This window comes from Tachypleus tridentatus, chromosome 6, assembly GCF_004210375.1.
Source record: "Tachypleus tridentatus isolate NWPU-2018 chromosome 6, ASM421037v1, whole genome shotgun sequence".
NCBI lineage: Eukaryota > Metazoa > Arthropoda > Merostomata > Xiphosura > Limulidae > Tachypleus > Tachypleus tridentatus.
This window is the reverse complement of record NC_134830.1, coordinates 157,472,644-157,500,404: the sequence shown is the minus strand read 5'-3', so window position 1 is coordinate 157,500,404 and position 27,761 is coordinate 157,472,644. Positions and strand designations below refer to the sequence as shown.

The 27,761-nt window shown below is 35.6% G+C and overlaps 1 protein-coding gene across 2 annotated transcripts in view; it reads left to right on the top strand.

Annotated features, from left to right (window-relative positions):
• Window positions 1-25,789, top strand: part of LOC143254228 (chordin-like) — a 73,358-nt gene extending 47,569 nt beyond the window's left edge. Inside the window, exons 4-24 of one of the 2 annotated variants that reach the window (XM_076509027.1) lie at window positions 1,042-1,113; window positions 3,276-3,393; window positions 3,922-4,021; window positions 4,728-4,875; window positions 10,266-10,352; window positions 13,262-13,399; window positions 14,333-14,424; window positions 16,854-16,998; window positions 17,492-17,607; window positions 17,749-17,868; window positions 18,002-18,149; window positions 18,935-19,161; window positions 19,785-19,916; window positions 20,348-20,539; window positions 21,390-21,483; window positions 21,979-22,121; window positions 22,712-22,820; window positions 23,046-23,159; window positions 23,351-23,448; window positions 23,631-23,730; window positions 24,006-25,789. In XM_076509027.1, coding sequence (XP_076365142.1) covers window positions 1,042-1,113; window positions 3,276-3,393; window positions 3,922-4,021; window positions 4,728-4,875; window positions 10,266-10,352; window positions 13,262-13,399; window positions 14,333-14,424; window positions 16,854-16,998; window positions 17,492-17,607; window positions 17,749-17,868; window positions 18,002-18,149; window positions 18,935-19,161; window positions 19,785-19,916; window positions 20,348-20,539; window positions 21,390-21,483; window positions 21,979-22,121; window positions 22,712-22,820; window positions 23,046-23,159; window positions 23,351-23,448; window positions 23,631-23,730; window positions 24,006-24,094 — 2,582 coding nt within the window. In that variant the 3' untranslated portion in view covers window positions 24,095-25,789. The remainder of the gene's footprint in view (window positions 1-1,041; window positions 1,114-3,275; window positions 3,394-3,921; window positions 4,022-4,727; window positions 4,876-10,265; window positions 10,353-13,261; window positions 13,400-14,332; window positions 14,425-16,853; window positions 16,999-17,491; window positions 17,608-17,748; window positions 17,869-18,001; window positions 18,150-18,934; window positions 19,162-19,784; window positions 19,917-20,347; window positions 20,540-21,389; window positions 21,484-21,978; window positions 22,122-22,711; window positions 22,821-23,045; window positions 23,160-23,350; window positions 23,449-23,630; window positions 23,731-24,005) is intronic. The other variant, XM_076509028.1, reaches the window with a different exon arrangement.
• The last annotated feature ends 1,972 nt before the right edge of the window (window positions 25,790-27,761 follow it).

Sequence of the window (27,761 nt, the reverse complement as noted above, 5' to 3'; positions counted from 1 at the left end):
CTATTGATTTAAAGCTCAGTAGCACCATATTTGCGTTGTTCAAAACTTAGTAAAAAGTAAATATTTTCATGCTTTTGAAGCGCATCATCCACATCACTCTTTATTTAGACTCGCCTTGTCGCTTAGCAACAAACTGTGTTAAATAATGGATTATTCAGTACATCAATTTGTTTATTTAAAACATCGTAACGTCATTTTTACGTCACAAGAAAGTTGGTAGAAATATTTATCTTTCAAGTTTTTGTGTTTGACCCTTTAGATTTACCCGGTTGCTTAGGAACAAACATTGGTCCTTGTTAACATAGTTCCAAATCGAAACTAACTTTGATCCCATGTTAAATAAACATGATTCAGAATAAAACTTACAAATTTACAAAGAACTAAAAAGAACGCTTAATATTTTTTTAAAACCATGCGAAATGTTGGTAAGTAAAAAAACAATTGGTTGTTTTAATAAGAAAAAACAAACATAAAACAAGATTATAATAACCTATAGCTTTAAAACCTGTGTTTATTTTGTTTTTAGATCAATGTACTGCTGTTTGTAAGGTTTCATTCAATTAATTTTAATCGTTGTATTAATGCATATAAATATTTGGAAAATACCGTAGATGAAAATATGTGTTGTTCGGAAAGACTGCAAAACCGTAATGCACCTGCACTAATCCTTGCTTATAACGTAAAATTTCGTCAACAGACCGATTATTAAAGGACATAATTTTCTGTATTATTTTGTTTGAAATTAAGCACAAAGTTACACAACAAGTTATCGGTGCTCTGTGCCCACCACGGGTATCAAAACCTGGACTTTAGTGTTGTAAATCTGCAAACATACCGCTGTGCCACTAGGGACGTGCAGTATTGAGTGGTTTCAGTCTCATCACGCTAAAAAAAAATCCGGGTTAGGGCACCCGTGGGAGGCAGAACACAGATAGTCGATTGTGTAGCTTTGCGCTTAACAAATTAATTAGACGTAAACTGAGGATTTTGTATTAAATAAAGGCCTGTCATTGCTATTTATTTTATTATTTTTCTTTTCAGATTATCTGGCACTAGAAGAGCATCTTGCTAACCAAAAATTAGGCGAAGAAGATGATGATAGAAAGATGAAAGGTAGAACCTAAATTAGTATTTTGTTTTGATATTTTATTTGTTTTTGATACACGAGGAAGTTACGTACGTTTCGCTACTTTTATGTATGTCAGAAATAATATCTGTTTTAACACAAATTTCAGATCAGAGCAAACTGCTTGTATAGATCATAACTAAAAATAAAAATATCAACATGGATATCCCTACTTTTGCTATAAACGGTACTGTTGGCAGTAATCCCAGTATCGTCTCATTCACGAGCTAGCGTAGGAGGTTTAGATTAGCACTAAATCCATACACTAAGTCAGTAATTCAGATTTATTTTTTAAATCTTATTACAGTGGAGTTTACGATGTATGCGTCCAAAACTCGGATCTTGGAAACAACCGCACCGATCGCCATGTAGCTTCGCGAGAAATTAAAAAACAAAACGAACAGATGCTCATTTCTGATATTTTTTATTTTAAAATAATACAAAGTGTCAGGATATTCAAAGGGTAAACTAAAAGAAAAGTGGACGGTAAATTTACTAGCTTACAACTCTTATAATCCTTTGGGGATTCGATTCCATGCCATGGACACAGCGCAGATAGTCAGCCCCTTTGCGCTAACACCGCCACATATTGATTACCTGCAATTGAAACCAACATTAATTGTCGTATAATTTTGATTAATAATCTTTTATAATTAAAAATAATAAAACTGTCAATTTTGACGCTGGTATATCTGACATTCGCATGCTTAAGCGAGTCGCAGTCAATAAAACACTTCGATTCCAGTGGTTGCATTCTTATTTGTATTATATTATACGTTGGCGCCATCTAGTAATAACTATAAATTAAATAGACGTTCTCCATTAGTTCTGGTGACCAATCGTAGTGGGGTAAACGAAGAATGTGCTGACAAAGAACTATGACTGAGACAAGAAATGTTTATCGAATGACAACGGGCGCCATGCAGTTAATGACTCTAAAACAAAAACAGCAAAAAAAAAAAAAAACAAACACTAATCATTGTCGAATATTATCTCTTTCTGTGGTTTTTACACAAGCCTAAAACGAGTTTTACAGCATAATTAGGCTTAGAGACGAGAGTTACCCACCGTTTTTGTATGTCGCTATTTGATCGATAAGAGATCTCTGCTAGCTCGAGTTTTTCGTTTGTTGCTCGATATTATATTAGGTTAAAACAACATGGGGTAAGTGGTAAAACAATACAATTCTTGTACAGAATCCTGTGGTTTGTATGATTCAGGAAGGAATTCACACGCGTGGCTAGATTAAGTGATTTATTCGAATATAAACAGTAAGAAAAATATTTTTTTTCAATATTTTATGACGTCAAAAGTTTTCTTAGACATTAGTAACTGAATGAAGAAATCTTGAACAGTAATAAGAGTTTAAAATGATGGACTTCTTATTAGCCTAACCTTCACCTATGCGTAATATCGAGCAGACGATATTTCCTGTTTTGTTTTTTGGCGGGCTTTAACTGATCTTGTGCTGTTATTACGTGCTTGACTCGTCGTGTTTACGTAATTGTCACTCGTAGCTGTGAATGTACGACAGTGTGTGTCTGTGTGTTTACAGTAAGTAAAACGTTAATTAATAATATTAACATCTTTCGGCCTAGCGAAGACGACACCAAATCTGTCCATGTCTACACTTTTCTTCACTTATTACCTACGTAAACACCGAGGGTATGCAATAGAAAATTTGTAACAAACCGGCTCAACTTAATAACCGGTTGATTTTTAATTTCGATTTTATTAAGTAGCTTGTTTGATCGGATTTAATATTACTTATTTGGATAAATAACGTTTCTGTCTAAAAAAATATATAAAATAAATGACGCTCCTTAAACCAAGCCTTAAAACTCGAAACTTATAAATTATTGTTTGGTATGAACACTATATATTACCAGGTACGACGACATGTGGATTGTTGTTTGGTATGAACACTGTATGTTACCAGGTACGACGACATGTGGATCGTTGTTTGGTGAAATAATAACAATATTCTTAAACGAAGTTATTGCCCCTATCTGTAGACTTAGGAAGAACTCTCAAAATTGAACCTAATAAATTAAATTTTACTTTATAATGTTTCCTTATTTTAAACAACACGAAAATTGTTACGTCTAAAGTGTAAATGTAAATGTTTTAAACGTGTAATTTATTACAGAATTTACCGTTCTGCTAACTGGAAGAGGTGTGTCTCCAATGGTGCCGACAGAGAGCGTTGCGAGAGGATATTTCACTTACGTTAAAAGAAAGTTACATTACACGATTCATTATGTGGGGTAAGTGATAGTCGAAAATATCGTAACAATCTTTTATAATAATACTCGGTTTTTGACCTGCAAATGCGTGTGAACCTTTGTATCTAAGTGCGCATGCGCGCGTATTTATTTTCAACGGATGTAAACAATATATGAAAAGCTTAATAGGTCGTCGAATAACTGTTAACTGATTGCAAACAGTTATTCGACGACCAACGGTAAAGTTTAGCCTTATCTTATACGCAAGTCAGTGTTAATTTATCACTCTATCGAAAACAGGTCGTAATTAATAAAGACTTAACTAACTAATGTTAGGCCTAAGACAAGTGAACTAGAGAATTCGGAGTCGTGCTATTAAAATTATTTTATGTTATTCTAGATATCCTGTATTTCAAGAAGTACTGTGGCAATAAAGATGGTAATCTGACCGCAAATGTATTGTGGGTCTCTGCTTCGTTTTACTAATACTTCATTTTGTTGTAGGATAGATTTTATTAGTTAATACAAAATAAGTTGCTTTAAAGTTTAATTTCTTTTTATATTTTTTAGATCTGAAACACCAACGTTTCTACGTTTCACTGATTCTGACGGAAAAATTCTCGAAGAACATGAAATAAACCAGATAAATCACTATGGAAACGGTTTAAAGGTACAAATGTATGAACTATTGTTAGTGTGTGTAATATTTCATTGTCCTAGTTAACTATAAATAAGAAGGGGAAGGACAGTTTGCTGAACCAAACATGGTTTAATGATTAGCGTTAACATTTCGGGCTGCGTTACGAAAGGTTCAAAATACTAACCATGTTACGTCATCGAATGCGCTCTGTGCTTTCAGCTGTTTTTCGAATTATAATTGGGGTATCCAATCCCACCTTTCGGTTAAGAGTAGCCGCATAGGTGGCGGGTGCTGCTGTCTGGATGCCCTGTCTCTGGTCTTCGATTCTAATTTAAAGATGGTTGAAACAAGCAAATATAAAATATTTGTTAGCGGCTCAGTAGTAAGTCTATGAGCTTATTACGCAAAATAATCGGGTTTTCCTTCTCCATACAGCACTGACAGTCCTCTGTATAGCTTTGTCTTAAAAATAAACCATTCCTTCAGGGCTTACATCCAAAAGTAATATTTGTCACAAGGATGGGTTAAGTATTATCCTCTGTAGATATGTATTCATTTATCTATCCAAAATATATGCTTTCACAAACCCTGACAGCTGTTCAATTACCTTTAACCCTAAACGTTTATAAGTGTTTCTAAGACATGATATAAAATTGTTATGAGTATGGTTCAATTATTATTGTATATGTACATCTATGTCAAGTTGTTTATAAGCCGGATACGTTATCTGTTTCAGATGTGTGGTGTATGGAGGATGATTCCTAAGGTCTATAGGCGAAAATTAATGAAAGGAAAATTACATCTGACCTTAGCTACAGAACACTATCCGGAAGGTCTTGTTGCAGGGAAGTTTGTCAGGTCCAAGGAGTTAAAAGTCAATGAAGGTACGTCATAGTTTTGGTACACCCTCGCTACCCAATCGCGCTCTTGTTTATTTCGAATACAGATATTTCAACAAAACTCAGATATTTAGAAGAAAACTGTAATAAAAAAAATCTTTAGAACCTCTGTGGAAGTTAGTGAGTTTATGTACGGTAGCGCTAAAATTTTGGCCCTCTGGAGAAATGAATTTTTCACATCGCTCGATGTTTTTGTCGCAAGATGTCGAAACGCAACTGAAAACATTAGACCATCTGAGCACGACGACATGGGATATGTTGGGGACACCACATATCATGCAGAAGCTTCGTATCCCCGTGGGATCAGGTTGTAGGACACCCTGTTCTTTAAATAACAGAGGTGAAGGGGGTGGGAGATAAAAAAAGATGAAGACTAAGGGCTATTAGAAACGGTTTCATCTTGACAAGAAGTTAATTGGAGCGCCATCATTATTGGCTAGCTCTTCTACTGAATACTGAGCATCTTGGCTGTAATTCGTATGAAATATCTAGTAATCATTGTGTGTTATTCTTATTAAGGTCAACAAATAGAAATAATGTTTTATTGTAAAGAAAGAACCTTCTTTGTTCCTGTTGCTTGTTGTTGAAGTACAGTGCTGTTTACTTACCACAAGTCTTAAACATTCTTAAAACATGTGTTGTGTAGGTGGGCGATAGTTCGGTATTCTTGGTATAACCTTCACTGTCACTTTCTCCGTGTACCAATATTTCACAGTCTCGTAGAATTTTGTTTGGCCTTACATCAGATGATTGTGGACGTTGTAGCACATTTTGGATTCCAAACCACCTCAAAGGGAAATGTCTATGTCTATAGGATTCAACGAGTATGCTTTCCTTTTTAGCCGTTGCTTTTGAAAAAAAAAAGAATCCGGACCCAGGAAAATGTTTCAAAAATTGTACATTACTAATTTAATAACTCAGATACTAATGAATTTCATCATCGGTGATAGATATGGCAGCTAACTTGTTAACTATAATTAAGAACGATTTTTTTATATATTATCAAATACAATTTCAGCTGCTCCCTCGTATAAGCAAGACATATTTAGTTTTTGTGAAGGTTCACAACATATTTTTGGTAAACGTTCACATGTGTAATGTGCATGGATATCCACCATCATGCGCGAATCGTGAGTTATGTGTCGCACAGGACGAATAACGGGAAAATCTTTATCTCGTACTTTCAGTCTGGTGTTGTCGCTAAGCCTAATATTTTTCACCAGTTTTTAATCATAAGATACTCATCTTTTATTTCTGGTGGTGTTTTGTTCACGGTACAATGACTTGCTGTGTTTAAGCCTAATGTTTTCTGCAGGTTTTTTTTTACACTTGCACTGTCTAATAATATTGCGATCATACTGTTTATATATTCTAATATTATAATAACTAACTTGTTATGAACTCTTTGATAGGTTGTTTAGGCAGAGTATTCATGATGAAAATAGGTTGAATGGATGACAGCTGCCTGTTCCAGAAACACGTGTTGAGGACGAAGTTTCGAACGTCTGAAGACGAAAGAAGGAAGACTTTCATAGCGTCACCTACTTATACATGTATTTCTACAACGGGCCGTTGTCGTCCATTCAGCCACATTTGATCAACATTATGAATCATATTGGTTTCGGGTATAACGTATATCGATGATTAAAATGTTTTTTATAGCTATATTCTCAACCCCAGTATCAATCAACTGACTCACCTGCTTATTTCTTGTTATCTTTATTCGTTTGTTTGTTTTTGTGTCTTTGTCTAACTATTCCTCTGTCCATCTGACTGTGCGCGCGCGTATGTGTATCCCGTTTCATTCATTCGTTTTTCTGCGCATGTCTAAATGCGTTTTAATCTCAGTGTACTTGTACGTTTTCCTCATTGCCAAAATGAGAGGTATTTCATTTATTATACTGGTATAAATCAGTTTTAAATGCGTGTGAATTTTTGGTCAAATTTCTACACTTTGTAAAGTAACGCCTTCTCTGTATTGGGTATGCGTTTGTAGAAGCCAAAACTTTGTATGAAATCTGACCTCTCGGGATTTCTTTATGTTTATAGAACCACTGAATATGGATATCGCAATTTTTGTTTGCAGTGGTCGCAAGAGTGCGTAAATGGTGATTTTAATATCTTAAAGGCACTTGCCGTCTTAGGTGGCATGTTCGTTCTATGGTTCTTTGTGGTGTTTACGTCATAAAACGCATAGAAATAATAATCCATATATCTAGTTCATTCATTTTCATCGTGCGGTATAACGTTGCGTAATTTTATCTTGAACAGAAACTGATTATATACATGAGTTATGCTCTTAATTGCTTTTAAAGAACCGGAAAATATTATTTTAATGACGTAACTTTAAACGTGCTTGTTACGTAATGTCTTCAAATACGACACGAAATTATGCTATTGTTAATCCACGCAGTGTGTCTCACCAGGATTACGTTACTGTAGCATAGTCAAGTACGTCACTGTTTTATTATACTGTATTGCGGTGCATCAAAACGATATTGTGTAATAGAATAAATTAACTCGGTGCCACCAGGGGAGTCTGTGTTTTAAGTTATTTGAAAGACGAACCGCAAACAAGGTCTACCTATACTCTTTTGCCCCCAGCATTACTGAATAATAATAATTTTACTGTTTTACAACGAAACTCTACGTTTGGTAGTAGGGGGTTGTATATAAAGTAATAGGAATTTTGTTTTGTTGAAATTCATGCAAAGGTATTCGATAGCTATCTACAAGGGAAGGTAAGCTAGTAAACTCCACCCACCGCCAACTCTTGGGCTACTTCTTTAACAACGAATGGCAAGATTAATTAAAACATTGCGACGTTCCTATGGCTGATCACTTTGGCGACGAGATTCGAACCACCTTATCGCGTCTTGTGAATCGAGTGCCCTAAATATTAGAACCTTGCTAGGCATAAAGTATGAAAAGTGAAGACTTCATCGCGAATAATTTGTACGTTCCCGTCGTATGACCTGTTTTTTGTATTGTTCAACTTGTGAACCCATTCGCCGTACAGGGTACAGCACGAGCGTGCTGTTTACGTTGTATGACTCGCGAAAACTTTTTCGCGCTTGTTTACAGCAGCCTCATTCAAAGGGTTATATAATGCCATCTCTATTCTTCACACACTCTTGTCAAGATACCCCCTTCCCCTTGTTGATGCTAAAACCGAATTTCGATACCCAGGATGGGCAGAGTACAGACAGCCCTTCGTGTAGTCTTCAGAAACAAACATTCATGTGAAAAGTTTGGTTTATTTAAGTTTTCGTTTCCTTGGTGGAAAAAGTTTAGAGAAACGTTTCAAAGTGTAATAAGTCGCGATAAATCCAAAGTTTTGTTGTTGTTGTAATAACAAGTTTCAAAATTATGACATCAGATAGGTGCTGGTAATTTTTGTGATTAGCGCTGGGCCTGATTTAACGAACATCTAATAGGGTTCAAATTTAAATCACAAAACTGGTATTTCGCGTCGTGTGTGTGTAACAGTCAGATCCCACGAGAGTATTTCGAGAGCTGGCAGTAGGTGTAATTGCCTTTCCGTTAGGCTTATCATTCTAAAAACGAGGGACGGTAATTGGTAATAATTTGTGTGTGTACCTTTCTTAAAACAAACTGGAACTAGCATTATTTGTTGTACTAACAGTAGAATATCACATGATTGGTTTAGGGATATCTATTCATCCATTTACAAACTTGCTAGTTATTTGTTTGTTCGAATTAGGCACAAAGCAACGCAATGGTTTATCTGTGCTTTGCCCACCATGGTTATCGAAACCAGCTTTCTAGCGTTGTAAGTCTGCACGCATACCCCTGTGCCACTAGGGGGCGTTATTTAATTGAAACGTATTTAGCAGTAATGATGCAGCATCTGTGTGGTGTTTCAGAATTCTGTATGGCCGGCTGGTTAGGGCGTTCAACTCGCAATCCGAGGGTCGTGGGTTCGAATCCCCGTAACTCTAAAGATATTCTCATCCTTTCAGTTGTGGTTACGTTATAAGTAACGGTCAATCCTACTATTCGTTGGTAATAGAGTAGCTCAAGAATCGGCTTGGTAGTGACTAGCTGTCTTCTTTCTACTCTTATGTTACTAAATTAGGGACGGCTAGCGCAGATAGCCCTCGTATAGATTTGCACGAAATTTAAACCAAACCTACTGCTTCTACATTTCTATGTGTGTGTTTCCCACGTGTTCCGTGAAAAGTCGTTATTTAGCAGAGGTTGTGCCAAGTTTAATTAATTAATTATTAGTCCAACATACCTCCGGTTTCTTTTCATTTAATTATTGTAAGAAAATGTTCAGTGTTTTTATTTAGAAAAACGGCAACTTTAAGTTTCCTTTTTTACACGGCTATTAGATGTATTTAAATAACAAAACAAAAATTTATCCATCGCGTAGAAACTGACCAAGAACGATCGTCTTTTTTTGTTTGTCTTTATATCAAAAGCGTTGCGTCATAATAACCGAGATATTTGTTTTTGCTACTACTTTTAGCAGGAAGAATGTGCAGTTTGAGACTTGGCACGTGTTAAGTAGCGATGATTTAATTTTTGTAAGGCAGCGCCATCTGCTGGAATTCGCAGGCTATTTTGTTTGAGTTTTTTTATGGTATCAATAACGGCACATAGCGAGCTGAATTTACAGTAGTTAAAGAAAGTGTGTCACGAATTTTTGGTCTTCTGCATGCCGTTTGGTAACATCAGTACAAATATTGTTAGATCGATGAATTGTTTAGATTTTGGTCGAATCGCCCATTTTTCATCAGGTGTTAAACTGGGATGGAATGATTTGGAACAGAATCCCGTTTCTTGAGGATTCGAACCATTAGCGTTGATTCGAACGTCAAAAGTGGATCACTAAAGGGAGCTCCAACTCTTTCAAAATCCCAGGTTTAATTCCAGTTTTCCACTCCGTATACCTTATTTAAAACTGTACTAGCCTAACGTACCTGGTTGTTAATGAGTTGTTTTTATGTTTATGTGTTTCAAAGATGGATTTAATGTACCAGCTACAAGAGATCTGGCATGCAGTGTGTTAACTCATTTGATTTGAAACCTAAAATAGATTAACTTAGAGAGAGAAGTGTACAAAAAAACAACTAAACAGTCGAACGTGATTTTTATCAACATTAGTTAGGCCTAATGAATTTATCTGCTTCGCTAGCTTCGGCGTTTAATAAAAACTGTCCAGTTACAACGAGACTTAGGTTTGGTCCATGGTTCGATCATTTTTCGGATGTTTAGAATGCATTTATCGTCTACCAGTTTTTAACTGTTCATATCGTGAGTCGAGATTCATTTCGTCGTTTTATTTATTTGATTTTTTATTTATGTTGTAAGTTAAAATAAAAAGGTTATAAATTATGTGTACGCAGCCATTGAACATCAGGGGGCAGCACTGATTCAGAATTTTCCCGATGACCTGGAAGAGATCGTCAAAATACCAGGCCTACCCCTGATTGGTAAGTTGGAAATCATTCTATTCTATTTGCTGTCGCTACCACCTCAATATTTTATAGGGTTTTATCATCTGTTTCTTTGCTTTCTGTTAATAGTTATGAGGTGTCAAAAAGGAAGCACTCGTAGAAATGCCACAACATCAACAGTTAAAAACGAAAAGCAAACTTCTCAGTTTGTATTTATTGTTGAGGTTATTTGTGATAAACCCAGGACTAGAATTCGTTGAATTAGATAGCTATTTGTAGTTCATCCACATTTGTATCTGTTTGCCTGTTTCGACATTCCGTCACAGAGTGTACGATGGTGGTTTCCAAACACCTGTTGGTCGTTATGCGTAATCATTTCCGTGTTGTACTTCTGCAGAGGTTCTAAACTATGATTAATATGTTGCACAATTTTTATGAAATACAGTGATATAATTTTAATTCGCTCTATTGCTATTTACGATTTTAGTGAGTTCTATTTATCTGTGCACAATACAAGAAAATAACAATATATCTCCATCTCTTATCATGCCATCTACCTACATCCCCGTATACACGTAATGCAACGTTCCTAGTAAAGTTTAACACTACTGCCGCGTGTTAGAAAATAAGGGAAAAACCAATGAAAATATTAACACAAACTTTTTGTTTTCCAAATTGCTTTATTAGTAATCCTGTCTTACTTACGTTTGTTGGTTATTCACGCGGTGACTTGATTTTGCTTGTGGATGAATGGGGAGGGAAGAAGTGACTACCTGTTTCAAATACACTAAATTAATGAAAATTCAAGCGAATTAATAACCGTTTTAAGATGATGTAATTTTTGACACTATAGTACATAAGTGGACTTGTTTTAATTCGTTAACCTTCGCGATGCATATATAGAATACGGGGCCTACAATAACTTAGGGGTTATCACGCTTCAACTATAGGTCCGAAGATTCCTAGTATGCATCCCGTTGCCTAAAAGAACGCGCTCCGCTGTGTGTGTGTGATATGTGTGACAGTCAAATACCATCATTTGTAGACAAGGCTTAGTTAGCCGTTCCTTTTATCTGGTCAATTCAACAGTATGTACAAGTGGTTCTACACGACCCAGATTACGTCCACCATATTGTTTTTGTCATCTAAGTTGTTCCGATTGATAACGTGGCTACTTTTTCGACGTCTTTTTTAACTAGTAGCTGTTAAACTGTCAAATAATGTCTTGATTATAATATTTACAACCCATAAACGAACTTTGTTTTTATAGTAAACAACTAGAATATTAGATCGATCAAAAAGTTGTAAAAGTCACTCTACATGTAGAGACTTTTAACACTCGTTCATCGGCTTAAATAACGATTTTAACTGTGCATTATAAAATGTTATTCCTATGTGGACGTTTTCTACATACATACCTATATGTATGTATGTATGTATACATGAGTTCATCGAATTTTAACTTTGTTGAGTAAAATAAGAATATGTTGGGAGTTATATCTTCAAGTCAGAGTAGAGTTAAAATATTTTTTTCTAAGCTAATCCAAGTACTTCAAAATACACACCGGTGTTTGCAACCATTTTGTAGCAATGTGTTACGTATAGTTTATCTAGTTTAACGTGCGTTAAACGTTTCTAGGACTTCCATACGGAACTGCGAGTTTAACTAGTCTGTTTGTAGCCTAGTGCTTTACTTCATCGTCTTCAATAAGTCAACTTTACTGTATCTAACTTTATATATCTGTGTGGTGTGCGTGCGTGTAATTAGAATTTATGGTAAAGGTCTCGGCATTCGTATTAGTTTTAACTACAGTTCCACTAATGTAAAAATAATACATATTTCCGTTTTCACTTGTGATCCTCGGTGGATTCGTTTCGTAACAACTCATTTATATTTTCACCAGGATTGTGACTTTCGCGAATAGTCCACGTCTTGTGAGAATTCATTTAGATTTCACAGACGATTCCGTTCTATCAGAAAGTATGGCAGTGATACACACTGATATAAAACCATAACATATATGAACCTAATACAGGTCATTAACGTTCGTCGTGATCGTAAAATCTTGTGTGTAAGAGTGGGATAGAAAGCTATAAACGAAAAGAAAGAAGCTCGTTGCTCTCGGTCTCGGGAACTTGTAGGATGATGTCCATAAAAACAACCGTGAGATTTCTTGTCAAGATATTTTCAACAGGACGGCTTGGAATTTGGAAGGTCAACAGTAAGGTTGGCAGCCACCAAACGATAAGATAAGCATATCTGCTGTCACCTTTCAAGTGTGTTTAGGTGTAAGCAGATTTCAACAAAAAACCGAATGTTATTTCTGTTTGGACAGTATATCTGTTCAGGTAACTCGAAACAGTGCATCACTCTTCGTCCGTTTAAACGCCTACTTTTTATAATCGCTTATAATATCCATGTATAAAAGGTAATTTTGCATACGCTCAGTTGATAAGTCACTTCTACGTAGGGGAGTGGTGCATGCTGGGTATTAAACGGTAGTGAAAATGAACCTTCTTTCTTTTAAATCTTAATTTTACATTTTAATGATGGATTTGTAGCCCCTTTTTGAATTTCGGAAGAAGCTGGAATTACGTCATAGGTTTTGTTAAATCTGAATTTAGCAACGGTTCAAACTGTGATTCTTCCACATGAGACCATACAGTGATGTGCAATGAGGAACAGCCGATATGAATGTTTCGATCACATGTGTGCTGTGAAATATAGCTTCCACACGTTAACGACATTTCTAGTTATAAATACAATAATGTCTTTGTAAAAAGTGTGAAAATATTTATGTTAATGCATTTTCAGTTAATAATAGGATAACTTTTGGTATTCGCGTGTTTCACTTATTTAACTAAGCCTAATATTTCTACAACTTTTTTGATGTTTTAGTGTGTTTCAGTTATCTTACTAAGCCTAATATTTCTTTAAATTCTAGAGGTTTTCAGCGCAGTGCTTCTCCCGAATGTTTTACTTTCTCCGGAAACAGCAGGTGGCGGTGGGGTCGCTGTTGTGTCACTGTCTCAGGGCAACGTTCTATTAACCATTGATTTCAACGGCATTCTCGACTCCAAAGGTAAAAAAACTGATGCCTCAAATAAAATGTGCAAAAGTGTTTTAATGTGTTAATTATTATAGTCATATTAGTGAAGTAGCAATAATTGGTTTCACTTAGAAGAAAGTGAACACTACACGCAACAGATGATAATTACAACCGAAAGTTTACTGAACACAGTTAGCAGTTCATGAAACACTGTCTACCGTAAAACCCACGATAGAATTGCTTTTGTTTTATTCACCCACTATAAATGAAGTAACAATACAATGATTTATCAATGGTTTCAGTTTTGTAATATTGAATGTTACTGTTTACTTTAGAACCGCATGTTTTAATAACGTTATTATATACGTTGTTCAGTTCATACAGGATAATAATACGTGGTGCCCAAAACGTTTGGAATCATAAAGCACGTAGAACACGTGCTGTCCTCCTAATTCGAAACAAGTTTGGAGACGGAGTTTCTATTCTCATTTCAACGCTGCGAATAATAAAAATGTATTTTCAACACAACTGGTACGGATATTAAAACTTTAACAGAACAACGTTTCGACTTAGATTATCTTCAGGTTAACAAAGAGTTGACCTCAAGCTGAAGATGACCTAAGAAGGTCGAAACGTTGTTCTGTACTTAAGTTTTGACACCCATTTCAGCTGTCTGTAGAATATAATTTTTCCAAGTTGGTGTCTCGTCATCACGAACTGCGAGGAATATTTGTCATTTGTCAATGCCCCGACACTCGTCACGAATTCGTTGTTCCAGATGTTCGGTGTCTTCTGTAATTTTTTTGTACACGTGCTTATGATTCCATATTTTCTGGACACCCTATAGTGCATTAAAAAGTCATATAAGGACTTCCAGTATCACTGGTGTTTTTCAAGACGTTTTTCATTTTAAGTTTGAGTTGAATTTTATTTACAAACATTCTTATATCATTTGTCTTTATGAAGATTCTCGCCACGTTTCTTTCATCGTTCGTCTAAAGACTCCAGATGACCAGATTCAGGCAGTAACGATGGTCAACCTGCAGAAAGTATATCCAGTAAGTGAATGTTTTCCTAAAGCATCATGCTACACTTTGGGGCCGGGGTTACACTATAAAAGCTACAGCGAAATTCTACCAAGAGTAAGCTGGGTGTAGTACTGAGTAACTGCCTTCCCTCTAATTTTTCGGATCAAGATACACCGATGACCGTGTGTAACGATATATTTTTAATAATAGGATGTTCCCCTTGTTCGAAAGGCCAGAAGTGAGGGTCATCTACTTCTCGCGGAACTGAAGTACTAGATATTCTGAGTTCGATTTCTTGTGGTGGACAGAGCGCAAGTACACTGTTGTGTAGCTTTGTACAAAAACAACAATAGCGCCAATCGTCAGCCTATATTTCTTTGATACCCTTATTAAGTTCCCTATGAACAAAGAGACAGAAATAAAAAGACTCAATCATCAACTGGTATGATAGTCACTGTGATTGTAAGATCAGATAATCATTTTTAACTGACTAATTTATTAATCGTTTTTAAAATGAAGGCAGTTTTATTAAACGCGTTAATTGAACACAAAGACATAAAGCATCGACAGTTGATTAATTCAACTAATCAGAAGCTCGATCACATTGTCGTAAGCCAATGATCAGCTCGATTACTTTGTTGCAAGCCAATGATCAGCTCGATTACTTTGTTGCAAGCCAATGAAAAGCTCTGTCACATTGTTGGAAATCACATCGTTATAGCAACAGGAAAACTTTGATATAGCTAAAAGTAGAAATAGAACACGTTGCTCTGTTACCATAGTGAATAATAACACGTAAATATAAACTAATTTAGAATCAAAGTTTCCTTAACAGTACGTTATAATTATGTCATGGGTACAAAGCCAATGATCACGCCGTCGTAACCTAACTTCGAACTCTTAATACGAAACTCTCCGATTAAACAAAAATAACGTTATTTTTTGTGTGATGTAGAACGACACCTAGACGAGAATTCAAACAACTTCTTTCTGTTTCTTTAGCTGTCCTATTTTAGGTTTAACGGTAACTGTAAAGTCACCTGCACTTTTCACCTTTGAAAATGTCTCAGTGAGATATTTTGGGCAAAGAATAAGCGTGGATGAAATGTGTAACCTAAATGTCAAAATGAACATACCTGTTTCTAGTTAAATATAGCCTGTCTTGTAATGTGAACAGGGTTTTCTGTCTAAAGAACTCTTGTATTTTTGTCAAAAGATGAACGGACCGGTTTATAATACGTATTGTATAATTAATGTTGTAAAACGCTAGTTTTACCACGTTACTAATGTGCTACGTTAATTAATTCGCACCATTATTACTGTTTTACTTTATTTCACACCGTTATTAGTATTGCTGTAATTCCCACCATTATTAGTGTTTTACTCTATTTCACACCGTTATTTATCGCTGTAATTCCCACCATTATTAGTGTTTTACCTTATTTCACACCGTTATTACTGTTTTACTTTATTTCACACAGTTGCTGTAATTCGCACCATTATTACTGTTTTACCTTATTTCACACCGTTATTAGTGTTGCTGTAATTCGCACCATTATTAGTGTTTTACCTTATTTCACACCGTTATTAGTGTTGCTGTAATTCGCACCATTATTAGTGTTTTACCTTATTTCACACCATTATTAGTGTTTTACCTTATTTCACACCGTTATTAGTGTTTTACCTTATTTCACACCGTTATTAGTGTTTTACCTTATTTCACACCGTTATTAGTGTTGCTGTAATTCGCACCATTATTAGTGTTTTACTTTATTTCACACCGTTATTTATCGCTGTAATTCCCACCATTATTAGTGTTTTAGTGTTTTACCTTTTTTCACACCGTTATTACTGTTTTACTTTATTTCACACTGTTGCTGTAATTCGCACCATTATTAGTGTTTTACCTTATTTCACACCGTTATTAGTGTTTTACCTTATTTCACACCGTTATTAGTGTTGCTGTAATTCGCACCATTATTAGTGTTTTACCTTATTTCACACCGTTATTAGTGTTGCTGTAATTCGCACCATTATTAGTGTTTTACCTTATTTCACACCGTTATTAGTGTTTTACCTTATTTCACACCGTTATTAGTGTTGCTGTAATTCGCACCATTATTAGTGTTTTACCTTATTTCGCACCATTATTAGTGTTTTACCTTATTTCGCACCATTATTAGTGTTTTACCTTATTTCACACCGTTATTAGTGTTGCTGTAATTCGCACCATTATTAGTGTTTTACCTTATTTCACACCGTTATTAGTGTTGCTGTAATTCGCACCATTATTAGTGTTTTACTTTATTTCACACCGTTATTAGTGTTGCTGTAATTCGCACCATTATTACTGTTTTACTTTAATTCACACTTGAAATAGTGTGTTGCTTTAAATGTGTTTTCACTATTTATTTTTCTCTGAGTGAGTAAACTTAATGTTGCCGTTAATCTATTCCTAGGACCTAAACACTGTTGATGTAAAATTTGACGTCACTTCCGCCCAGGAACTCCTCCTTTCCCAAAACGGACTGTTTCTTGAAATATCTTCAGAAGACGGAACAAGAGCCCTGTCTGGACCAATATTACCCAAGACTACGTGTAACGGTAACTGAGATAGGTGGTGTTCACGTTGAGTTACGTAATTCACGAAACAAAGATGAATATAGGGGCTAAAACCTCCCCTCAAGACGGTATTTATCAGCTAGATGGTTTTCATTCCGAGATAGGTAGTTGATTAAACAAAGGTGAAAAAAAAAGGTTAAATAACCTCCCACCCCCACCCATAGAGCACGAGCTAGAGGGGGGTTGATAGATCACTCACTGACTTAGAGAAGTGTTTACAGCTAGTTACAGTCGAAATGATTCTCCACAAACCATCATAAAGCTGTTTTTTTTTTTTAGATTGCATAGCGTTAAACATAAGCGAAACTACTGTTAAATCTCAGTTTTGATTCGATTTAATAGTTAATCGAAGTCACGGTACGTGACAATATTTGTACAATATACGTCTTTAGGTTTTCGAAATTCTGTTTGTTCAATATTCACAACCCGAGCACATGTCTACAACTGATTTATTATTTGCTTGTTTCAAACTCAGTGTTCCAAACAATCTTGACCACTGGACAGTCAGCTGACGCACAAAAGGAAAAGCGTCCTCTATCGACGGGATTTGGAGTTTTGGTCATACAAGCAAATGGCTCGATTTCGTTCAAGGTACTTTCCTTTGAAAATCTTCCGCGTTACACAAAACTCCTTCCATTTCATAATTACTACAGTTTATAGAAGTGTATGCACAACTAAATGTTAAATAATGTATTTTTATTTGTTTGTTTAATTATTTTACTTTTTTTAAAGATTCGGACCGCGAGATTGACTGGTCAGGTAATCAAAATCAGCCTTGAAACCCGTAACCCTACCAACCAAGGAACGACCACACTGACCGAAACGACACAGATGCTTTCTACTGGTCAGTGGGTGAGTATCTTCGATAAACAAGTTTACAAAACTAATTATTGAGGGGGGTGAACTTCGAGAAGCTTTGGCGTGCTATTTGTATGCTGTGTTGCTAAGTGTAGGAAGTCGTACAAGAAATTTTCTTCATTCGCAGATAAATGGCACGTTTCGCAAGGCAACAGCACGAGACCTGGAGACGTTGTTGATTGGTGATCTCTACCTGCACGTGCAAACGATGAAGGGTGAAGAAAATCTCCGAGGCCACGTTCGCCAAAGACTGTACACGGAAGCTTTTACTAATGGTAAGTGACCTTAGAAATACTATAATTAGTTTGGCAGTGTGCTATATTAATATTACTGAAGTTATTACAATCGGGTGTGGCTCGATTCCAAGGATTCGGTTTCCCGTAAAATACATGCTTCGCAGGTGTTTGTGTGTGTGAAGGGGCACCCAGGAAACATCTTTGTCAAATTCTAGTTAGGTTTGACAAGAGTTGGCAGTGGGTATTACTGACTAAGCTGCCTTCCCTCTAGTCTGTCAATTGAAAATTAGAGACGAATATGTGCATATCACCTTTTTTGTTGTGAAGTTTCTTAACCGTAAAAGAAAGGGATAATTGTACCAGTTTCCTGTTTTTGGAAACAACATTCGATAACACAACAGGGAAGTTTCAAGCTTTGCCGAACGTCTAATCCACTTAGACCGTTTCAAGATGAGACGTTTGGAAGCTACACTAAGACAGACATGTTTTGTAAGTTACATTAAGACAGGCCGTTTCAAGACGACACTTTTTTTTGTTGGTTGTTTTTCAACATGTGAATATTCATTTCACAGGCAGTGTCAAGACGATACGTTTGTAAGTTATACTAAAACACCGTTTCAAAATGGCAAGTTTTTGTTATATTTTTTAATACGTGGATGTTTATTTCAATTGTTTTATCTTATTTTGTGTATTTTAATTATCGGGTTTCCCCTTTCAAAACCCGATTTTTGTTTTCAAAGTTTTTTGCATATCAGATATTTATAGATTATCACGCATAAAATTATTGTTATAATTTCCTTATTATTAATATTTTTCCCCGATAGAGGTCCCCTTGCTTTTAGTTGGTAATAATACCGCAGCCGGTCAAGTATGGTTATCTGTAGACAAACATTGTCAACTACATTATGAAGTGTTTGTTTCTGGACTTCATGCTTCCGATGACGATGTAGATGGTCGCCGTCAACGCCATCTAGTGGAAGTGCAAGAAGTGCATTTGAATCGGCACAGAAAACCTGATCTACATGTGTTGAGAAAGTTTGGTGGCGAAGAGGTAGGAGTGACATCTGGAACTTTTAAACCTTTATAAATATTTTTTTACATAAAGAGAGAAGCCAGTTAGTTGCACAATTTTAACCAGAATTGGAGAGATCTTTCTATAATCTGGAGAAATCAGGTTGTCTTTGTGGTAGATCTCTGGATTCTGGAGATGGCGATCTTGTCTCGAATCCCCGTTCATTACCATAAAACTATACCCCTCGTTGTAAGTTGCGAGTGTAATCCTTAAGTCTGAATGGTTGTTAGTTGGTTGGTTTTACTGACTGGACTTGTTCCATCTGATCAGTAGTTCAAAATTAGGGATGGAGGCAGATGGCGTTAATGGATTTACCATAACTACAACTACCTTGTATTATATTGCGAAACCTTTTTATTGATGGGATTTAGATAGTGACGCTTTGGAGAGATTTTCAGTTAAATGATTTAATGTTATCTCAAGGGAGTTTCTTGGGTGGATTGTGTTTAATACTTTTGATAACTCTTGCAAAGTAGTTTTTTGTTATTGGTTGCAACAAGACTCCATAAACCTGCAAGTTCAAAACAGAATATTTCAGTTTGTTAGTATTGTAGGTTTGAGACTATTCGATCAGTTTCTCACGTGTCTTCTTGATGGTGTAGGTCGGGGACGTCTTTGAAGGTCTGGGCACGAGGACATTAATTCATCTGGAATTTGGACAGAGTGCTTTCCTGATAACAACGAAAACCACCGGTGTTGGAAAGAAGGTCGACCTAGAAGGTAGAATAACAAACGTACGTACTGAAGAAACAACACTATGTGTTAGGGACTTGTTTTCTTAATAAAACAAGACACGTGGTGCATCTTGCAATAGAGCTCGCATCTTGTAATATACCGAGAAATTCTTGATTTTTAAAAACCTGTTATAATACATTCGGTGTAAAGAAATTACCAGAAAATAAATATATGCAATGAAATTATCCGTTGGAAGTCTGAATTTATATAACTTCCTTTTGGTAGTTCTAGCACCCAATATTTTCATTCATACATAAAACCCACAAAGGATGCTCTGTGTATTGAAATATAAAATCATGTATTACTTATATTTTGATATCTTTATTTAAACCTATAGTTCTACTTTGTTGCTGCTTGATCTAACTGGTTTCTGATTGGATGATTCGTGGGTAACTTGGTTTCTGATAGGATGATTCATTGTTTAATCTAGCTTCACTTGCCCGACTCCTGCTTTCCCCAAACTGACCAACTCCGAAGTGGGAAGAACGTGCGCATGCTCAAAGACAGTTTTAACAAGATCTATCCCGAACCCACACACAAGTGCTACTACGAAGGAGAGGTTATAGAAGATGGACTTCAATGGAAAGCCCAACACGAAACGTGTACTATGTGTTCCTGTCAGGTAGGTGTGTTTCTTTACCCATTACAGACCGATCATATTGGTTGATTCAACTCAGATCATAGTAGTTACTTCATGTGCGTCGTATCGTGATCTGGAAATGGAAAAAATGCTTACTAGGTCACGACTAATGGCGTACGATACAACCACATGCGCGCGCGTGCGCGCATATATTTCTATGTGAAACGTTTTTAGGTGAATTTAGTTTATTAAAATACAGTTAATCTTGAAATAATACGAATCACAGTTCATGAACTTTGTAATTAAGGACATTTTTATGTAAGAAATCAAACTACTATATTTATTGTCACGTGATGTTAAGTATTTCCCATAATTGGCTAGCGTGCGTAGTTGCAGGTTTTAATTTCAACATCTAGGTTTATTATGCGCGTGCGATTAAATATGTATTATCGGTCTATTGCGTAAAATTGATTAAACTGTAAAGTTATAGGTGGCGCTTTGTAATGACGTATGTACTTCCGTTTAATTCTTATATTTTTATTTTATTTTCTCTGATCTAGAGTGGTAGAATTTATATTATAAAATAATAATAAAATCTAAACAAAGACAAAATTCAATCACAAAAACGTAGATTTTATATAGCTTCCCTTGTTTTACTCAAAGGGTTTTTTAATTACATGGAAGTTTAAACGTTGACGTCACCCAAACAGCCTCCAATAGGAAGGCGACTGTATAAGAAATATACATTTCTAAATTCTCTCTAATTGTTTATTGTTCTGCTTGGAACACTCGCAGACTAAACAAGTATTACTTTATAAACCACCCAGATGTAAAGCTACTTAATAGTATCGTGCTTGTAGGAAGCTTTATGACAATATCGAACGTTTTCCAGATGGGACGCGTACACTGTGATACCATTGTTTGTCCGAAGCTGACCTGTGACAGGCCTTTGACTTTAAAGGGAGAATGTTGCCCCGTCTGTTCAGGTAAGAAAACTTTTAACACTTTCATCCGTTAATTTACTGAGTTTACACTGCAGTTAGTACGTCCTGTTCGATTGTGTGTGAGAGACAATTTGTACCAAGACGTTTCGATATTAGGTTTCCAAACAAGTAATCATCAAACCAGTTGGGCCTAGCATGTAATCTCTGGATCACAAGTTCGAATCCACGTTCCACTAAACATGATCGCCCTCTTTCAGCCTTGGGGGACGTTATGAAGCAACTGTTAATTCCACTATTCATTGGTGGTGATGACTAGCTGTCTTCTTTCACTGCTTCATTAGAGATGACTAACGTTCATAGCCCTTTTGTAGCTTTGCGCGAACTTTCAAACAAACCAAGCCAGTATACTTTGGAGACGTTTCTAATTGTGTTTATTGGTTACATTGTAGTATTCACTCAAATGTTTAACTTGTTGTTTTGTTTTGTATCTATAGTAATAACATTTAATGAATACATAATTTGTAATTGTTGTTCTAGAAGTGAATAACAACACTGCAATCGAGAAGAAGCCACGTGGTTGTTTCTTTGAAGGCGACAAAAAATTTCACTTGGCTGGCACCAGATGGCACCCGTATCTACCACCCTTCGGATTTAGCCGTTGTGCCGTTTGCACCTGTGACGTAAGTCTCGCTTCACGCTCTTACAACCATTTTTAGAGACATTTTGAATAATTTTTTTTATTGGTTATGAAATGTGTTTTAATAACAAAAGGTAGAAAAACAATTGTATTCTGTAATATCCCGTCTTGAGCGGTTACTAGTTATCGTTGCAATACATAAACATGTATGAATACGTTTGTATGTACACCTCAAAGCCTTTATTTTATTTGTTCTTTCTGATGCACCCCAACAATTAAGATTACCGTGTAGGTGGCGCAACAGTCTAGGGCCCCATCCAGACTTCTTTAAAAAAGTAATGAGCAAAGTTATACTTTATATATACTGCCGCATAAAAAAAATAGTTCGAACGTGGTTTTCCCACCTTCATATAAATGATGGTATGCCTAGAATTTAAACTACTAACGTTATCCACCCATTATCATTATTGTTCATATAAATTTCCTAGATTATCTAATGCGTTGAACAACCTTGGGGATTCCCCTTCCCCAGTATTATCACCTAATATTCCCTGTTTTTCAAACACGTTTATAAAAATTAGTAAAATATTTCAACGCATTTTACTAAATAGCTCAACCGTTTTTTGTCCATAGGAAGTAACTCTCCAGGTTGAATGTAGAAAAATCAACTGTCCATTACTGACCTGTGGTCACAACGACGTTTTCCGAGAGCATCCTCATGATTGTTGTAAAAAATGTCGCAGTAAGTTTCCATAACAGTTTTTAAATGTCTGTTCTAGTGTTAAAACGTTTTAAGTGTTAAAATCTTTGGTTGATTGTCCGTTTTTCAGGTGAATTGTGTAGTTACGTTTGTTTGCTATATTAGTCTGGGTAATAGTGAAAATACGAAGTTACTGTGATTTTTATTAAAGCATTATATACGCGCTGGTAATACGTAATTAACTAAAATGCATCGTAATGTTTTCAGCCCAAGTACGTATAAAATCGTACGAAACTCATCAGCACAACTATCATCCCGGGGACGAGGCTATATCAATTGTAAACCAAGAAGAAATAAACAAAGATATTTTGGCAGCTGGCGGTAGGTAGCGTTACAACAACAACGATAATAATAAAAATAATAAAGTATTTTTATTAATAAACCTAGTTAAAATTTATTCCAACTGTAAACAGTTTTCGTAAGTGATCGTAAGTTATGACACTTGTAAATAAAAACTACTGCACTCTTGTTCAGTATCTGTACTGATTACAATTTGTTTACTATTCGAATAGGGTGCCTGTTTGGTGATGTTATTCATCCAAATGGTGACTTTTGGCATCCAACAGTCCAACCTTTTGGAGAGATGAAATGTGTAACATGCTCCTGTAAGGTAAGTGCTTCCATCTAGCGTTATTTTTCATTACTACATAAGAGATAACTGACATCGAAATTTCAATCCGAAACACGCTATAATAATAATAAAATTCTATAAAATATCTTTCACATAAAAGGTACCGTATAAAATAAGCATAAACCGACATTTTTATTTATTTATTTATTTTTTATACACAGGACGGAAAGCAGAAATGTGAACGAGAAAGATGCCCCAAATTTTCTTGTGTTGTGAAGATAGAAGAAGAAAATGAATGTTGCCCCAGATGTATTGACTCTAGTAAGTGTGTTCTGTAGCCCCACCCGACGGGCATGTTTACATCAGCATAGTGAAAACATGTCAAATATTAAATGGTTTAGTTTTTTTCTTGAGAACAACTTTGTGACGCAGTAATATAAACACATTAGTTATAACCAGGTTAATTATAACCCTTTACCTAAAAAAAAAAATCATTCTACAATGCGTTACGTAATTTTATTTAAATATATATAATATATTTACTACCGAATTTTTTGTGATTTTAACACGTTTAACGTAGTTTTTTTTCCGTGCAGGCGAAATTCGGTCAAAGGGAAGACAAATTAGGATGGCGGGGAAAACGAAGAAGAGAATTCGTTGGGAAAGTTCGTCGAAACACCATTAAAATCATTGCCTGGGAAGTTGGGTGTTGCTTACCTACACGAGTACATAGTGTTTAGTGTGTGACTACTGAAATAAGTAAAATAATACTAGTAAATCTAGATTCGGTGTCACAAAGGGAAAACAAAAAATCGCGAAATAAAAATAGGCCTTCCCTACGTAAGAGGATCCATAATTGCCGGACGTTTCTATTTAATATGCCGGATACAGGTGCCAAAATGATCGGCAGACGACGTTCTCGTGATCGTGGCACGTCTTTTCCCCATCCCTTCTATTTCCCCCCATCTCCCCCCGTACCTCAGTTTTTACAACTTTGTAAATACAGAAACTTAAAGCCTTTGAAAAAAAAATTTCATCGATAAAACATGTAGAGTTTAGAGATAAGATTGTTTTGCTTGTTCGCTTAGGTTTATGTAAACATGTATACGTGTGCGTAACAATACGTGAACGTGCCATATGTGTCAAAGTGCGTCGGCTGTGATACAGAAACTGTTCTTCGTCCATGCGCAGAACTCTTGCGCAATGTCGAACCGATCGGTACAGTGTTACAGCAAACTGATTATGAGATGCGAGAAAGTTATGTTGATATAAATATCAGTGACATAGCTGTTATGAACGAAGTAACAGCTCTCTTTGAAAGAAATAGCCAACCCTTACTTTTCCCATACACTTCGTGGGGAAAGCATGCTGTGTGAACGTAGTTGTTTTCGTTATTTGTTACGTTTGTTTAAATTGTTGGTGTTAGAGGCTTTTTGTTTTCTCATATTCCGTCAAGTAAAATAACTTGTATAGAAAAGGCCAAAATGATTTATTCATAAATACTAAAAAAAAAACTGTATTATTTTGTTTTATTAATACGTAAGTTTGGCCTCTTTAGAAAGTATACACACGTAATTTCGATGCTGGAATAAACATCGGTGATGAAGTATCGAATAATAAAAATATCGTACCTAATACGCTAATAATTGTAAATTACAATGTTTTATTTAGTCAAATGTTTGTTCGAGATGCTAGAAATACATTGTCATTAAGAAATAACAATTACGAAAGCTTTTATTGTATTTTACTGGTATTACGCTGATATAATAACTCAATTAACTAAATGTAGTACTGCGGTTTGCAAAACGTTGAGTCGGTTTTACAAATAATTGTTTATTGGCTCCGAACACTTATTATGTTGGCTGTCGCGGTCAGTAATTGAATATCGATAAAATATTAAGTTCGAAAGAAGTTTTAAATTTAAAAAATGGCAACATTTAACAAAAAGGCGTTTTCAAGACATTACCGGTAGATGGCGCTTTAGTTAAAAAAAAAAAAAAAACTTTTAAATATATCGTCAGAGTAGAGAAGCACACTTGCTGTATTATTGTTGGTCAATGACAATCAGATTGTAATATTTAGATGCATTTATTTATTTATTTTATTCAATTGGTGGAAAAAAAAAGTGAATTGTTGGTTTTTATTTTGGAAACTTGCGTACATCTCGTGTGAAATGAAATATGATTATAACGTGCCAAATAGACGCCATTGGTTCCCCGAAATGCTCAAATGTTTTTTTCGTTATTCGCTTTTAAATAATTCTATACGAATTCAGTTAAAACATTTGATGTTTCTAGTAAGAATTTTAAAACGATGACTCAACGTTTTGTTCAGTGTTAATTATAATAGTGCTACCTAATAAAATATTGTGGAAAAGTTTTGTGATGATTAACGTTCCTTAATTTCATCAGACACACAACAGTACACACTTACAGTTTGGTAGCGAGATTGTTTTCTCGCCATTCTTCAATTTTCTTTCCAACAAACAATTTCGCACAAAGCTACTCAAGGGATATCTGCGCTAGCCGTCCCTAATTTAGCAGTGTAAGAACAGAAGGAAGGCAGCTAGTCATCACCACCACAACATGGTCGCCCTTTCAGCAGTGGGGGCGTTATAATGTTACATTAAATCTCATTATTCGTTGGTAAAGAAGTAGCCCAAGAGTTGGCGGTGGGTGGTGATGACCAGCTGTCTTCCCTCTAGTCTTAAACTGCTAAATTAGGGATGACTAGCGCAGATAGCCCTCGTGTAGCTTTGCGCGAAATTCAAAAAACAATAAACCAACCTTAATCTTCTAATTAATATAATGTGTTATATTTTACTTCCTTGTTTACAACTGGTTCGAACAACTTATTACGTATTTGGATATAGCGAATAAAATAAATATTAATTTTGAAAAAGTGAGTGAAATCAAACTATTTCAAAATTGACTACACCCTTGACGACAATGAGCGTGATACGGGAAACCAGTTAAATTTTATATCATGGATACTTGGTTCATAAAACGTTGCAATTGTTTGCAATTTTAAAAGTTGAATGAAAATAAATACGTTGACTTATATATGATAATTTATAACCTTAGTCGTATTAAAATGCCTCAAACTTTCTTAACTTTAAATCTTTTAATTTCAACGTATGTTTTATTTTTTGAAACTTGCGTAAAGCTACACAAGGGCTACCTACGCCAGTCGCTCCTAATTTAGCAGTGTAAGACTAGAGGGAAGGCAGCTAGCCATTATCACCACTCACCGTCAACTCTTGGGCTACTCTTTTACCAACGAATAGGGTAAACAACGAACATTATAACGCCCCCACGGCTGAAAGGGCGAACATGTTTGGTGTAACGGGGATTCGAACCCTTGGCTTACGAGTAGAATGTCTTAACCCCCTGGCCTTGCCGGGCTTTCATGTGTATGTCGTTTCATGAATACAAACAGGTGATTCAATAAAACGAAGGTGTGAGTTGTCACGTACATTGAACACTTGAATAAATATATTGCTCAGTCAACTTTCACGTATTTCAGACATTTATACACGAACAAGTTAATTTATAACCTTCTGAGGTAACCGAAATGAAATGATTGCAAAGTAGGTATTGCACGAATTATAAAGTTACTTTTGTCGACCACGAGTTCGTAGCTAACATTTTATTGTAATTAAAACTCTGGGTAGTGCTGTCACATACGACAGAGGCTCATAACAGCTGCTTTCGTACTTCTCGGGGTACGCGGAGATCTTTGAGAAAACATTGAAAAATAATAATACACATCTCAAAAGCTAGAGGGCAGTTTCGATGACTTCCCAAGTACTCTATTACCTAGCATTCATTGATGAATTATTCACGTTTAAAATTCCTTTTTATTTATCTCTATTTATATGAACCACTTTTATTTTATACAGATAGCTCATTGTATAACTTTGTGTTTAAACTACAAACAAATTACATACTTCGGGATAACTCAGCTGTTCAAAGGTCTGACTGGTAGTGGGGGTGAACGTTAAAAACAGGTTGAGGTATGTTTATTTCTAAATAAAGCCACTTTGGACTATCTGCTATGTCCAGTGTAGGGAATCGAACCTCAAATTTTAGCGTTGAGAGTCGGGAGACTTACCTCTGCCCTACCAGGGACAACTAAATTGGAAAGTACTGATATAATATACAAGATATATATATCAATTTGTTCAACCATATAAAACATGGAAGGAGACGTTAATCAATGAAAACACGCAGTTAAGACTAATTGCCTAACACTTAATAATAATATTTCTGTTGAGTTTTGTTTCTAGATTCTTTTATTTGTTAGAAAAATTATGTACAGATGAGGCTACTTATATAGCATTCAGCAAGATA